This window comes from Rutilus rutilus (assembly GCF_951802725.1).
Source record: "Rutilus rutilus genome assembly, chromosome: 15".
In the NCBI taxonomy this organism is placed as follows: Eukaryota; Metazoa; Chordata; class Actinopteri; order Cypriniformes; family Leuciscidae; genus Rutilus; species Rutilus rutilus.
The window spans coordinates 34,115,888-34,132,417 of NC_140220.1; the positions used below are offsets into that span (position 1 = coordinate 34,115,888).

The following is a 16,530-nucleotide window of genomic DNA, read 5'->3' on the forward strand; positions in this document are numbered from 1 at the left end:
AACTAACGTTAACAACGATTAATAACTTCTGTAACAAATGTAAGAAAATAAGTTATAGAGAAGGTAAGGGTCAGCAATGGATATATAAGACACTTCAACAAACTACATGATTATTTTCTATGACCATCCGTGAAGTGTCTGTGATAATGACCTTGAGGTCGTACGCTTCACCTCATTTAACAGAGAACCAAACCTTACAGGCATTGTGGCTAAATTTGATCAATTAGGATCTGACCACAAACACCCTGTGGGACGAGTGTAAGCGTTCATTAAGTCTGCAGTAGCTCACATGAACAGAATGCGCAAAGCCAGTGAAGAAATGTTACTGTTAGAAACAAAGGCAGATTGCAGTGCAGACATATGCTGCACCAGACTCTCAAGTACCATCAGTGGGTGACGTGAGAGTCATTTTTTCGGCAGCCCATCAGTTCCCATTTTTCCCAGAACTGCAGACAGTGTTGGGTTTTACTCTGCTATTCTGAGCCTTTGATGGAATCAAAGGCATTTTGCACGTCAAACAATCTTGGCAAGACAATGTTATCAAAAACAGCTGGAGCAGAGGGAGTCTTGCGTGTGCTGAAATAACAAAGGTGTTAGCGTCGCTAAAACAGTAAACGTTTTCAGCTGTTTGACGGATTCTTTTAACACATCCTTCCTCAAAGTCCTGAAACATCGAAAACTAGAGGTGTGGCTGATCAGAGATGGAGGCTGTCATAATACTTAAAATAATGTTATTTTTCATACAAACACTTGGTATAGTTTGGTCTCGAACTGAAACAAATATGCTTCTTGAATTCTGCTAGTTGAGACTTTTTCAACGATATATGACAAGTCTATCTGTTAATGTACAATGATTTTACAGATCACATTTTCATGTAAAGCAGTTCTTTTCTTTCAGGCTATGAAAATAGAGCACTTCTAATATGTCAGCAAAATTAAAAGCACTGATTAAGTGATGGTTATATTCCCTATATTCACTGTAAAGCCAAGCTTATAAGCTTAAACGACACCAATTTTGTGTTGGTTAAGCAAGTGGTGGTTAAGGAACGTGAAAATCATGCTCTAAGAATGTGTAACATACATATACGTATAGACAGACAGACAGACAGACAGACAGACATGCATGCATACATGCATGCATACATGCATGCATACATAAAACTATAAATGGAATGAAAAATAATACTGTTGCATAGTCAGAAGTGTGAAGCCCAGATGAAAAAAAAAAAAAAAAAAATGCTGACCATATCAGCAGCGGAAAGCATCCCTAATTCATAACCTTTAAGCATTTCACACATAAGAACAGAGATTAGAGAGGACATGCGCGCAATATCTAAACAAGAGCAAAGAACCATGACTGTTTTATAGGAAGTGTATTCAGCATACGGTTTAGCGTGCGGGCCATTAATTTAGCATTATCAGCCTGACGCTAGCACTTTCCTTTCATCTCACGTTCTCCCACACGAAGGTGACTTTATGCCTGTGGTGCGCAACTGAACGACAGTGACACAGGAGGAATTAAAAGAGAGGATAAGAAAGGAAGAGGTAAAGGGAGATTCGCTATTTGCATTCTTCCACCAAAGTTCCTGCACCCGTCCCATCACTCTGCATTGATTTTCTCATTCGCCTCATCCATCTTGAAGCAAAAGGCCTTGATATTTTGACTAGCCGCTATCTCTCTTGTATCGGGAGGGTGCGCATTATTTACTGCTGTCTGCTTGCGGTGAGTACACATTAATTAATCAATATGACGCTATTCTTCCAGACATGTAGCCGGCGAGTGGTGATACATCAGAGAGAGACGCTGCTACCTGAGAAGCTGTCCCGGGGGGCCAAAGATTACAGCAATCCCAGCAAGGACACTGCGACTAACAAGAGGGTGATGAGAGACGACTGATGGCGGATGCTTAACCGGGACGGGTGAAGTCACTAGTCAGTCACCGTGATGAGAGTTGATTTTAGATGTAAACGTTTGTGTGTATAAGGAGCAATACCTTCGGTTGCGGGGAAGAGATTCTGTCCCTCGCTGTTGGTTTCAGCCAGTTTGCCTGTCCGCAGTAAAACCTCTGCAAAGTCTTCTTGAGGAGCGTAGACATACGAGGAATACACATCCTCAGACTGAAACAGAAATTGAGGAGAGGGGATATTGCACTTTTGTTTTTGCTTACTTATTCTGAAATTGTTTATCAAAATCAGTCCCCAAAATACACTACCATTCAAAAGGTAAAGGGGTAGATGACACATTTTAACGTTTCTGAAAAAAAGGCTGCATTTATTTGATTTTAAAATGTCATTTTCAAAGCTGAACTTTCAGCATCATTACTCCAGTACAGTGCCACACGATCCTTCAGAAATCATTCTAATATGACGATTTGGTGCTCAAGAAACATTTCTTATTATTAATCATTGTTAAAAACGATTGTGTTGCTTAATATTTTTGTGGAAACTGTAGATTATTTGATGGATAGAAATTTCAAAAGAACCGCATTTATTTGAAATAGATTTGTTTATTATAATGTACAAGTCTTTACTTTTAGTTTTGATCAATTTAATGCATCATTGCTCAATAAAAGTATTATTTAAAATCTTACTGACCCCAAACGTTTGAATGGTATATTCTGCTTTTTTAATTAAAGAAAAGCACAAGCACAGTACAAGCATCAGCTTGTTAAATGTGCAAATAAACATAAAATCACAATAATGTGTGCATATACATATAAACTTATAAAATTATGTTTTATCCAGAGCTTGTCTACTTAAAGTAATCTAAAAATGGGCTCCAAGATTTTAAGAAAAGATCGGGTTTCATTCCAACTCCAAATTTAATGACTGCAAAAAGTAGGAGATGGCAGCTTCCAATTAGTTAGTATAAGTCGTCTAGCCAACAGTGTGCAAAGTGCAATATTATCCATCTCTAAAGCTGTCAGTTTAACATTTTCCAGAAAATTCCCAAATAACTAAAAATCCCAGCCCAAAACCTTAATAACTTAGGAGGACAGGACCAAAGGAATGAAACAGAGAGGCCGGCTCCACAACACAGAGTGGGCAGGCGGGGTCTAATTCAGGAAATATCTGATCCAATGAATACGATGCACTACCTTAAACTGAATAAGCCTATGCCTCGAGCTAACTGAAGAAGAATGTATCCTTAATAAGATCGTGTCCCAGGTTTCATCTTCTACATAGTAGTTAGGACTTAAGTCCTCCTCCCAAAGAGATTTCAATGACCTACTAGATGGAGTTTGTTTGTTATTTATTATACTAAAAGATTATGTTATTTTTGATGGAGATACAATAAAATGATGTATTTGATTTATCATAAATAAATCCTTTTTTTATGTTGTAAGAAAAAGAGAGTAAAGCGAGGGACACACTTAACGACTGTCAGTCTTAGACTGTTTCAGCTAGTCATTAAGTGTGTCCCCGGCTTAACTTACCTGGAGTGACTACTGTGAAGGAACAACAATTCTAAAACCTTATTCTAAATAAAACCAAAATTCAACCATATATCCTATATATAAAGCCCCCATAAAAGTAATTTTTCTTCTTAGAATTCAAAAATTCGGCAAATTCATATGGCAACTTTGTGTTAAGAACAGACCAAAGTTATTTACTGAAACTCTTGACATCCCTTTTATGTACTTGAGAGAAGTGGCAAAGCTCACCAGCTCTCTAATTTTGGTATGTTTGTCACATAAAGCTATTAAAGTGTTCTTTCAGAAATATAGCACACAAGTCATGTGGACCACTGATACATTATGATACACGTTTCATTTTAGAAATTTTAAAGCTTCAGATTCACTGTAATTGCATGGAAAATATTGATCTGTACATTATTCAATTTCTGCTTGTGTGTCCCACTGAGGAAGGTCAACATGAGTGTGATTAAATGACAAAATATCCTTAACCTCATACACACTCAGAACTAAACTTCATATTTACATTTTCCTTTAATCACATCAGTGACTTTGGCAAGACATGGGAATGAGTGAGAGTGAGAGAGAAAATAAAGCTGTAGGAGAAAAACACAGACAGATGCGAACCAGAAGGAAGGAGATATAGTGAAATTCACCGTATTGACGTATGGATCGTCGAACAGCTCCTCGTAGAAAGGACTGCATCCCTGCCTCTCCAGATCTGTGTTCTGATTGGCCGCACCGGTACGGCTTCTATCCGCGGCTTGTCCCTGAGAGGAGATAAATGTTCATTAAACATTCATAGAATATTCATAAAACATTCACAGATACGCATGCAGGAACCATTAATGTTTCAGCCATGCTCATAAACGTTCGTAAGGCGCCAGACCCTTCTTCTGCCAAGGACGGGTGTGTGTGTGTGTGTGTGTGTGTGTGTGGGGGGGGGTCCATCAACCATTTCACAGGAAGGACTCGGGCTTGGGGAACCAGAAACAGGAACTCCAAAAACAAACCGCTTCACAAAGAGACGCGCATACGTCGGCCGGGAAGAGGTTCGTTCAGTCATGCCAGGTTTTAATGGCCTAACAAAACCTGCCAAAAAATGTGCAGGCGAGTCTCACTGTTGAGCTTCGTCCAACCTGTTCCTGGCGGTTATGTTTTGAAGAGGAGTGATGCATAATGGAGCAAGGACCGTGGTTACACTTCTGAGAGCGGCCTTTCAGAAAAGGCCTAACAAAACCTTCCAGCCTGAATTTAAATGCGACTTACGTGCAGCGGGCGAAGTAAGCTGAGGGACTCCCTCCACCAATGGGAGTCGCTGACGGTGGTCAGCACGGCTCTGGTGGTCATGGTGGTGTTGGTCAGGACCTCTATGGTGCGGGCTGTGGTTCTGTGCAGCAGGTCTGTGGGGTACATTGATCCAGGAACAACAGCTCCAGCCTGCTATGGGCAGCCAGGGAAGGTTTGACATGAGCCATAATGATCAAATTACTATACACATAATACACATATTGTAGATTTTTTTTTCTTTCTACAGACACCTTTGGCTTTCTCACTAGTGATATTTTCTCTAAAGCAGCGGTGGAAAACAAAAAGTTGAAATGCTTGACAAATAAAAGGGAATTGACTTGACAAATCAGGACCATGATGCTGTGATTTATTACACAATATACCCAAAATAATATGTACCTGGAGTATTTTAATACATGACAATATATGATAAAATGCTAAACCTGTAAAAGAACAAGTTCATATCAATGTCACATATTTGTAAATAAATGGTTTTATACAGTATATTTTAAATTCAAATCAAGTGAATATTAAGTAAATATAAAAGTATCATTTATTATATTATATTATATAATTTATTTTAAATACATTTTATCATTTCATTTAATTTATTTTAAATTTTACTTTTACTTTAATTTTATGTTGACGTTTTAGGGCTAGGACAGTCCCAAAGTGGATTTCCTGACATTTAATTCATTTTGTTTTTATATAACCAGTCAACAGGTCTACTAATCAGGCTAAGAGATCTGACATACATTTAACTACAACGATTTGTGTCAGAAGTGGACTTTTAAACATGCCAAATCAACATGGGCATTCAGGACTGTAAATGTTATCATGTTACCTAAGCCAAGTGTTAGAAACAAAGAAACTAGAGGAAATCCCAGCAGGAACAGAGATATCCCTCTAAGCCTATAAAACAAACAAAAGCGCTACTATAGTCATCTCATTGCGCTAAAGTCCACATGCATTATAAATGAAGGTACTGTATAGGCACAGGGACGTAAATTGACTTCTGAGCAAGAACGCTCTCCGCCATCAACGGAGCAAAGCACCGCCAGCTCTGTAGCAACATGACAAAACACAAAGCGAATGCAGGTGTTTACATGTTACCGGGATGCTAGGTGAACTTTTCAAAAAATGTCAGAAACGCAGGAAACGAACACTAGCTCACATTGCCCTTCTAGATCGTGTGTACAAAGCTGAACCACGCACTTGACCTCATCAATACTTCATTCAATTTGAAATGCACGTTTAGCCGATAAACAACACACACATTTACACAAATGTATTTTTGTGCACACATGAAACTTTAAACATGCAGTGTTTTTTCTCATGGTGAGGTGAAAACAGTGCTTGCTATGAGTAAAGTAGCTGGGCTCTGAAGCCATATTTACACCATATGAAAAATGCAGAGAGTCTGTCACTGAGGCATTGAACTCATAGTTCAGTCACAGGCTGTGCTTTAAAGCCCACTATAATGTAATAATCCAGGGGAAGATTTACCATTTTATAGCCATGAATGAATCATGGGTGCTCATGTTAAAACGTGTGCTGAAAGCTTACAGTCAGCAAGAAGTCCAAATTGACACTTTTTACTTTCTTATTTCAGGTTCATGGACTTACCGAAGAGTTCAGATGCAAAAGCCTCTAAGTGCCATCTGAAAATTTCTTCTAGAATGATCATTTTTATCAAGCTCAGTAATTTCACTTAAATGGCAATGAAAATTACTTAGTTGTCATTTAAGTGAAATTACTGAACTTCAATATAATACAATAATTTCACCATAAATTTGCCTCGACCAGTGCTCCTCGCAAGATTTCTGATAGAGGAGTGAAAAGAATAATCAGAAGAGTTGTCCAAGAGCCAAGGATCACTTGTGGAGAGCTTCAAAAAGACCTGCAGATAGCAGGTACTGTTGTCTCAAAGAAAACAGTAAGTAATGCACTTGTAAAGGAATTTTCCCTTAACCTAACTATCCAAAATAAAACTGTTGCGTCTACTCATCGACACAGAGCGTCTACAATCGACACTTAATAACCTTTATACTCTAGCTCTTGCGTCTTCAGTCGACAACTGGCCGAGTCTACTAACCTAACTTACTTGATTCCCTAAACTGACCTGCTGCGCAGCAGAAATGAACAGACAGACTTTCAGCAAATGTCCTCTAAATGCTTTAATAACGGCCGGGAGAGTCTTCGAGCAGTTCTCAGAGAACTCTCCCAAGAAGAATCAAGGCCGGAGGATCTCTTGCAAATTCCATTGAGAATCCCACCGTAAAACACATATACAACAGTTTTTATAGTATAGAGGTATGACATAATGTCAGGCTGCATTACATAATTTCCCCACTATTTGATTGGTTCTTCATATGCAAACCCCTCTGTTACTAGGTAAAGCAAACTCTGATCTTGTGGTGACTTCATCTATAATCACAAGATTCTAACAGACTGTCTAGTTTCATTTCCCAAAACTAAGTTATTTTTACATACATACGCACACAGTCAAAGACACAAGTTTTCCATTGGTTTCGTACAGTACATCCTGTTCCAATGTTAGATGTTAAATAAGGTTAGATGTTAAAAACATGATTAGTTTAATAAACAGTTTAAAATCTCCACGACACACTCCACCGCCATGGCCTGTATGCACGCTCACCACGCAAGACTCCATTACTGAAGAAAAAAGCATGTTGAAGCTCGTTTAAAGTTTGCTGCACAACATTTGGAAAAGCCAGGGAAATACTGGGAGAATATAGTGTGGTCACATGAGAGCAAAATTGAACTGTTTGGATGCCATAATACACACCATATTTGGAGGAGAAATGGCAGTGCACATTACCCTAAAAACACCATACAACTTTTCTGATTATTCTTTTCACTCCTCTATCAGAAATCTTGCGAGGAGCACTGGTCGAGGCAAATTTATGGTGAAATTATTGTCTTTCCACTTCCGTATTATGGCCCCAAAAGTGCTCACTGGACCATTCAGAAGCTTAGAATGGCGCCTATAACCAATGCCATCATTATGTTTTGCAACAATTAGGTTGCGAAGGTCTTGAGACAGCTCTTTGCTTTTACCCATCATGAGATGTGTCTTGTGTGACACCTTGGCAATGAGACCTTTTTGTAGGCCATCCATTGGGACTGAACCAGCTGTTATTAATTTCCACTGACAGGGGGCTGGATTGCTTTTTAATTACTGTAAGTTTTCAGCAGTTGTCTTGGCTTTCCATGCCTTTTTGCGTCTCCCTTTCTTCGTGTGTTCAATACTTTTTCCCTGTGTCATTTCACATTATTACACATAACTTAATTTCTGAACTTATTTTTGTTTGTTTCTTTGTATGTATGGCTTACTTGGGTTGTTACCAACATCTGGTGAAAATTTCATGTCAATAGCACCTTTGAAAATATATTTACTGAGAAAAATGATGACGTGTTCAATACTTATTTTCCCCGCTGTGTATATATATATATATATATTATTATTATTATTGTATAAAGGGGTCATGACATGGATTTTTTAAATATGTTCATTGAGGTTTGCTTGCAATGTTAATAATTTTTTTTTGCTCAAAATACAAATGTAAGAAAAACGTTTATTTTCAACCTTCATACTGACCCTCGGTCTGCAATGATGCGTTTTAAAGAAGCGGCTCCTTTGAGGGCATGTCAGTGAACAGTCACTGTTATTATTGGCTAACGTCATTGCATAGGAAACATTTGAAAAACATTATCCCTATAAAACCATAATTTACAGACGAAGCATTACGAAATCATTTACTTACGAGTTGTGATGCAGCTGCTGTCAGCTCAGATCCAATACAGTTGGATGCTTCATCTTTCAACAAAACTAAATTGTTTTTTTTTGTTTTTTTTGCCACTGTGCCACTTTTACAAAACAAAATACTCCGAACCAACACATAATCCTCCGATGTGATCCGGGACACTTTTAAAAGAAACCATCCACTTGTTTTTCGACACCATTTATAATGAGGAGGACATTTTAAGCTATGAAACAGGCAGGATATTTAATGGTACAAAGACCTCTTATACGTCAAAAGATCAAGGCAGATTTGAAATTTGATTTCTCATGCCATGAACCCTTTAATGTTTTATTATATATGTTTAAACATGTTTTTGCCACAACATAGGACCAGTTACATTTAACTAGTAAAGGGAAAAGGCGTTTAAAATGGTGAAAATAAATGTATTAATGTGTTATACTTTTTTCCAAATAAATCTTAACCTATTGAGCCCTATCTTGCACCCAGCGCAATTGACTTTGTACACCGACGCATGTATCATTCCTATTTTGCACCCGCGCACAGCAGACTTTTCCCTCCACAGACGCACATCGGTAAACTAGGAAATGCATTTGCGCTCCCGGGGCGGTTCAGCGCAAAGAGGAGGCGTGTTCCGGCACAAACGTTCCCTGGTGCTATTTTGCAGGATTAGAAAACAATTCCACCACTGACCAGGAAAAACCTAGTCTAAAGTCAGTGGCGCGTTGCGCATGTTATTCATATGCTATTTTAAGGGCGCATGCTTGGCCATAATGTGTGTGAACAATGCACATACACTTTGCTTCTCTCATCTACACACAGACGCAGCAGTTCTCATTTTTAGAAAACCATACATTATTACAAGGAACAATATTACCACACGAGGGAAATCATTGTTGTGTCCATGAAGATGTGAAAAAATAGGCATAAATCTAGCTTACACATTTACCCAAATTATTATACGCCTGTTTAACCGAAGCTAATTTGGGTGGGTTTCTCCATCCCCATACAATGTCACTTCTCAGTGTTTTACGGCCCTGACGAGAACGTCGGTCTCCTCGGCTGTGAACCGCTCCTGGCGTGCTCCTGGCAAATCCGCTGTTATAATAGCAATCCGCCATGGAACAAGCGCGCCTGCTCTTAAAGGGAATGTGAGATGTCGCTCTGATTGGTTTATTTCACGTTACGCCCAAACCACACCTATGAGTAATGAAGCTACTTCAGACCAACCCATTAGATTTGCGTCGGGCACAAGAGTCATTTATCCCGCCGGTAAAATAGCAACAGCGCCCGAGACCCGCCCACTAAGTTACTTGCGTTTCGCGCTTGATACTTGCGTTTCAGATCGTTAAAATAGGGCCCAAAATGTTAATGTTGATAAAGAAAAGTCTATGGACACACCAAGGCACCAACTGTTCACATACAGGCTTCTCAGAAAAAGCACCGCAAAACTGTTGTATAAAAGGTAAATGCACAATACTCAAGGAGCACAATTAGCAAAGATTTATCACTCAAAGAATATTTGCTCTTCAAAGTGTCCCACTAAATAAAGACCTAGACGTGATGCAAGATTGATAATCAGTCTTGACGTGATGTATGCAGAAGCGTTGTTCTTTACCTCTGACAGCTCGCTGCCTGTTCTCCGGGCTTGAGAGGGATCAATCTTGTAATTTACAGCGTGGTACAGAACCTAAGACAAGAGAGGAGAGCAAAGCATTGACTTTTTCATTCATGCCCCTCAGCATATAACCCTTTTTCGCTTCAATTTTCTTTGCTCTTAAATGTTTAATCGTTCTGCCAGTATTGTACTTGACACCGCAGTAAAACTTATTTAAATTACTATTCCATTCCTCCATTTTCTTTTGAGCGTGTCAGTGTGGCGTCTATCTCGGTATACTGTAAATAAATCTACTTTAGGCCTTTCCTGAAAGCAGCCTGACACCAAAGCAGTCAACACAGAGAGAGATGGAAAGAGCGCTCGGGGGTTAATAGTATGTGTGCCGGGGGCGATTTTTAAAACTTAAAAGCTCCATTTTAAGTCTAGAGTCTGCCCAAGTCTAGTGCGTCCAACACAACATATGCATATAGACAAAAACTATGGAAGAAAAAAGCAGGAAACTTGGCAAATGTTTGACTGCAGTGGAGGTCAGGAGTGTATCAGAAATTAATTACTGGTTATTAGCCGCTTTCCGACCAAGTAGTTACAGGAACTTAGTTCTACGAACTGTCCACTTCTAAACAGTTCTAAGAACTACTCTCCCCCAAACTCGGTTTTGCTGTTTGCGTTCGCACTGGCCAAGTGGCCATAGGAACTGGTAGGAGGGGTAAGGGAGTGACGCAAGCACAGTGACTTTTATTTTGACGGCGTGACGGACCTTTATTTTGGCGGCGCTGAGAACACCAGAGCAAACAATGCTCGCATTCTCAGTTTATTAGTTAGCGATCTGTCTAACAGTACTGTTTAATATGTTATTAGATAGAACTGTTATAGAAAGTAGACAGTATATGAAAAAAAGGTTTTTAGCCTATGCCGTGTGGTTGATGTCCAGTGTTGCTAGCTGGGCAGATAAACATAATCATGTTTGGCTTGGTCCCCTCAAAGTTGCGTTGGATTTTCTCTTCAGCATAAAGGTTTAGAGACCCATCTATCACTGTTTTTTGTATAGTTAGTTTCTGGAGTAAATATATAGGCTATAATCTGTGTGTTTACATTATAGCTGTTTTAAAAATGGCGGGTGCTGGTGCTCCGCGTGCGTTCGGTCAATCAGCGTACACTAACGTCACGGGTAGTTCCTATAGTGCTGGTTTAGACCCTACTCTGAAGTAGGACCTAAATTAGTTCCTCCAAATGGAGTTCCTAGAACTAAAATCGTTCCTAGTTCCTGCGGTGCGAACACGCCAACATCCGGGTACTTTAGCCAATAGTTCTAGGAACTGTGAAAAGGTTCTTCCGGTCGGAAAGCGGCTATTGACGACTGGAAATATTTGATGTTATACAAGGACACTAGCAAGCATCTCTTTCTCTCCATATATATATATAAAAACAGTTTAAGTGGACAAAAAGGCACCTGGGTCTGAAGGGAACTGGAAGCCGCTAACAGGTTCTGGATACTGCTGGGAGGACAGTGTGTGAGGGAGAATGCCATGAGCTCCTGACGGGCAGAGAGCTGCGAGTACGTCTCACACTGCCCCAGCTGGGCACACACATCCCAACCATCACTATAGCCTAGAGTGACAGAGGAAAAAATAACACAAGAAATGTATGCACATCACAGTCATATACTGTACAGGGGATGTTAACTGCTATAGAGAGAGTTCAAAAGACAAAAAACCTTCACATAAAGAGAGCACTTAAAAACCACGGTTTTCCAGGGTTGAACACTGTTCAAGACTGCCTTTTAAATTCTGATTCAATTAATATATATTTAATTGCCCATTTGAGTTCAAGCCTGAAGAATGAAAACTTAATAAACATAGCTGTTAAACTAGACCATTAAAGTCGGTCAATAAATGCTGGCTTGACAAAACCTTAATTGAAAGTTTAAAAAGAATAGATAGATGATTAGATGATAGATACAGTAGATGTAGACAGACATGTACGGTAGAAATAGACAGACAGACATATACTTTCAGATACTTTCTTACAACATCTGCCCAGCAACAAAAAAAACAACAAAGCCCACAATCCCCTGCTTCAGCCTCTGCGCTGCGAGTTAGCATAGTTTCAAGAATCTGTAGCGGTTATATTCTTGTTTTTCCATCCATGACTCTTATTGCCTCATGTATTCAGTAAATCTTTTTAATCTCTAGCACTCTTCCTCATTCTCAATGTGACTGAATAATTACACAGTGAAGCCCGGAGAGGAGCTAACCCATTTTCCACACTGATGTTAGCGAGGCTGTGAGACTGCTGCCGATAGCAATCAGAGATTAGCACATCTTCTGTTCTCAAGCCTGCATTAATCTACCCCAGCCTGAAGCATACACACACACACACGCAACACCAGTCTCTTTCCAATATCTGATGGCACATTGACTGAACAGCCCCACACACACGCACATACACATAAAACACCTTTGAGCTCTGACAAGAGATGAATCTGCCTAGAATGATAACGATGGTCCTGCTGATCACACTCAAAACATTTTGCTGCTCAAACCTCACTTATGCAAACATCAAAATTCTGCAAGCAGATTCTGATGCGGTACAACACCCTTGGATGAAACATCTATGAAAAACCAATCTCCATGTCTTTTTCAAGGTTCGTGGATAATAATTTAAAGTCCCCCTGTAACTCATCTTTGATCACCAAAACGACATATTTAAACGGTTTTTCCTCGGAAAAAAATTCGTCATGCCTTAAAATAGCTTGAATGTTGCCTCATTTAGTATACGCGGTTCTATGAATATGCAAATTAGTCCCGCCTCCACTCACTCACACCAGCTCAGAGATCCACTCGTTGACGATCACTCGAGAAAATACCCAGCAATGGTGTTGACTTGTGAATTTGTACATGGTTTGTCTAAAAGCACATTAAAAACACCACATAGACATACAAACAATATCAAAAGCTTGATTTTCACCACAGGGGGACTTGAAGTCATTTTAAAGAGCAACTTCTAGCCAAACCAGCAAATATTTTCCACTATTATTTTGTTCATGTTTTTTTAAGCTTTCGTCAATTCCAATGACTTTTCTAAATCTGCAGACCATACTTTTAAACTTCCCTGATATTGCCAGATTCTTTAATAACGTGAGAACCTTGCAGACTCTATTTCTAAATATATTTCATTTTAATTCTAAGCTATTTTGGGTGGAAATGTGAATCCATACAATCAGATATAAATATATCAGGGTAAACATCAACAAATATCATTTACACATAAAAATAGATCATGATATCATATGGATAATAACTTTTTTGTCTGACCAGAACAGCATTACAGTTAGAACTATGGCAAACGGGAGGTGAAGTAGGTCGAATAGGCCTAAACGCTATGTAAAAAAATGTACCAGAAAAAAAATATTACCGTACAATTTCATCCTCGCATGATTTGAAAGGAATTTTCTTTTAAAGCTTGAAGATTTTAAAGAACAAAAGTCTGATCCCTGAAAATGTGCAGTGCATTTCTGATTTGGATGAAAACAAAAGTAGAAAGTGGAGTGAGATTTGGAGTCAAGCTGTGCCGGCTTACCTGCAGCCATCAGATCCTGGCAGTGGATGTAGGAGGCCTTGAAATCCTGACAGTGCAGAGCCTGTTCTGCCAACAGCGTGAGCACCTGACCCTTCCTCCTGGCCTCATCATCACCTAAATCATTACACAAGCATGAGATTCTGGAACATTACATCAGCAGCACGGTTTATTAAAGAACTCGTCACTCACTTCAAAGTTTCAAGGTTTTCATAAAACATACTACTCAAGTGTTCAGTCTGAAGTGCAATAAATAAATTTTTCTTCGTAATTCCTGGATGTTGTACAAATATCACAATCACATCTCAGAGAATGCCCTCTTACACAGCTCTGATCTCAGTCCAAAATAAGAAAATAAAGACGACCAAGAAGCCTGATGAAAACAGTGATAGGGGTTGTCTTTTTCATTAAAGTGTGTCGAGCATCAAAGCCCAGACAGGCAATAATACGAGCGGAGGCAGGAAAGTGAGTGTGAGCACCTGCGATTGCACGGATATGATTATTCGGCAGTAAAATCGAAAGGGTCGATGCTACGGGGAAGTGCCATATTTCAGTCATATCCAAACTGATTTATATGTGACACTCAAGTCTTGATATATCAGGAGCATTTATTGCTGCCTGTTTATCCTCATTGCACCTTTCTCTTATGCCAGCAAAGGTACAGGCGCAGGTGTGCTGACACACGCGCACAAACAAAACAGCCCTACGGGCATTAGTCGCGGGTAAGCCAAGGTGAATACATCAAACACCCAGTCACTTCATAGAGAGTTAATCAATTCCACTATATATGGCAAGAAGAGCTTCTGACATCCTGCATACTGATCTGTCTGGCATGCTCAGAAGAGTCAGAGCTTTGGATTCACCTCAATTACCCCCTGCGACTAACACACACGCACTGAACGCTTCACCTAGGAGAAGACAGCTGACACTCACAAAACAAGTTTGGGGTGAACGTTTAACGTTTAACGACACTTCCCACAAATGGGGGCACTCTGGTGCCCCACTTTTATTTTTTTGAGGTGCCAATTCCATGGTTTTTGATTACATTTTTGAAGGCTAGCATAAAATAAAGCTATCGTGCTAACATTAAAAGTAGCAAGGATTAAACGTCAAATATACTGCACGTATAACCTATTAAACTGCTGATTTTAGGCACACCTTGGAGTTATTCAACAATTAAATCGAGCAACAATGTCGTAATTTTGACAATCTGTCGATTTCATCGTTAACCTATTGTAATATGTAATATTTATCTGTTACCTCAATTAAACACTGCTTACAATTGTGACATGTAAAAACTAACACCACTTAATTGAAAGTAAATAATCTCACATTTTTCTCACAATTTTCACAAAAACTGTTTCAAGTGAAACTCTACCATTCATATAGGTTACCCAAGCTATTATAGAATATATATATATAAATAAACTCCACTCTTCCACCAAGGCACTTGCAATGGTTACAGTTGACATATGTTTACACATGGTTTGGCACTGAAAGGATGATAAGCTGTCCTTCCTGTCTCCCTGTAGGACTGTCATAGGCATCTTACATTATACACATTGCAGTTTATCAATGTCTATATGCAATCCTCATGCCTTTCTGCGGCAGGACTATGGCATGTTTACCAGGGTAATGATCAGGGACCCTGGGTATCTTTCTCCTGGAGTCAGTAGAAAGGTCTCTTTAGTTTCCAAAGTTGTTGGAACTGTGATCTTAATGGTCTACTGCCTGTAAACTGTTAGTGTCTAAAGGACTGTTCAAGAGGTGCATGTGCAATGATTGTTTAGGGTTCTTTAAAAATGTATGTTAAAAAAAAGAAGAACCACCCATAAAATGAATAGCTTAAAAACAAAACAAAACAAAAACTAAATATTATATGAGCCAGGGTTGATGATCAATATTTTTTAAGGTTAACCAGCTCCTTTCACTGAGGTAAAGGAGTGACTACTATCACTGACTATTTGTTGAAAAATAAATGAAATGACTGTTGAACTTTTTAAAAGCTCCAGGACCTATTTTGTACCCTATTTGTAAAAATGGCTGATTTATACCAGGGTTGCATTTTGCACCCATTTATCCTATCAGTGAGACTCAATTTTGCTAGGTCGTACTTGTACAACGGCAAAATAACCCCCAGTCTTTTATTACACACTGCCATTCCCTGTGTATGAAACACAGAAAGCCAAACCTTCCAAATGTGGAACAAAACAGCACAGACCAATTATCTGCAGCGGACAGCACAGCGCGCTGAAAACATGGGGCCGTGTACAAATATAAATTGGATATATTTTCAATCTACACATCACCCTTACAAAAATGCACAATGGATTTACTTCATAAAGAATAAAAGAGAGAGAGAAAGCTAACAAGACTGATCGTATACAGTCACTTGACTTGAATTCATGCTGATTCATGGAACCAACTGATTGTTGATTCATGAAGTCACATCTCTGATGTGCATCTTTTTGGGCTGTCCGTTGCAATATTCATCTCCAACCCCTGAGCAAAGCATACTTCAGAGAAATGCCTACTTATTCATTCAATCCCTCACTCATGCGTATTCATCTATTTATTCACCTGTAGTCAGGACGCTGCTGATTCAGCAGATACAGATTAAACACACTCTCTAAAGCTTACAGATTAGCGCTGTTTAATCTATAAGAAATAGTCACTGAAGTGTACGACTGTCATGTCATGTTGGAATGACATCAAAATATTTATAACTTTCAGGGATTGCATTGACTAACAACTTAAAGAAAGCCTTGGCTGAAGTGATGCAAAGAACTGATGTGGGTAATTTTTATCGTAACTGCTGTGGCAGGCTGTCTGTGACAGCGCTGAT

At 39.2% G+C, this 16,530-nt stretch overlaps 1 protein-coding gene across 2 annotated transcripts in view; it reads right to left on the reverse strand.

Annotated features, from left to right (window-relative positions):
* The window catches only part of nbas (NBAS subunit of NRZ tethering complex), a 201,533-nt gene that overhangs the window by 94,818 nt on the left and 90,185 nt on the right, over positions 1–16,530 (reverse strand). The window contains exons 33-38 of one of the 2 annotated variants that reach the window (XM_084431969.1): positions 13,689–13,802; positions 11,560–11,717; positions 10,110–10,181; positions 4,686–4,856; positions 4,073–4,186; positions 1,995–2,118 (exon numbers count right to left, since the gene is read on the reverse strand). In XM_084431969.1, the coding sequence (XP_084288095.1) occupies positions 1,995–2,118; positions 4,073–4,186; positions 4,686–4,856; positions 10,110–10,181; positions 11,560–11,717; positions 13,689–13,802 (753 nt within the window). Of the gene's footprint in view, positions 1–1,994; positions 2,119–4,072; positions 4,187–4,685; positions 4,860–10,109; positions 10,182–11,559; positions 11,718–13,688; positions 13,803–16,530 lie in introns of both variants that reach the window. The other variant, XM_084431968.1, reaches the window with a different exon arrangement.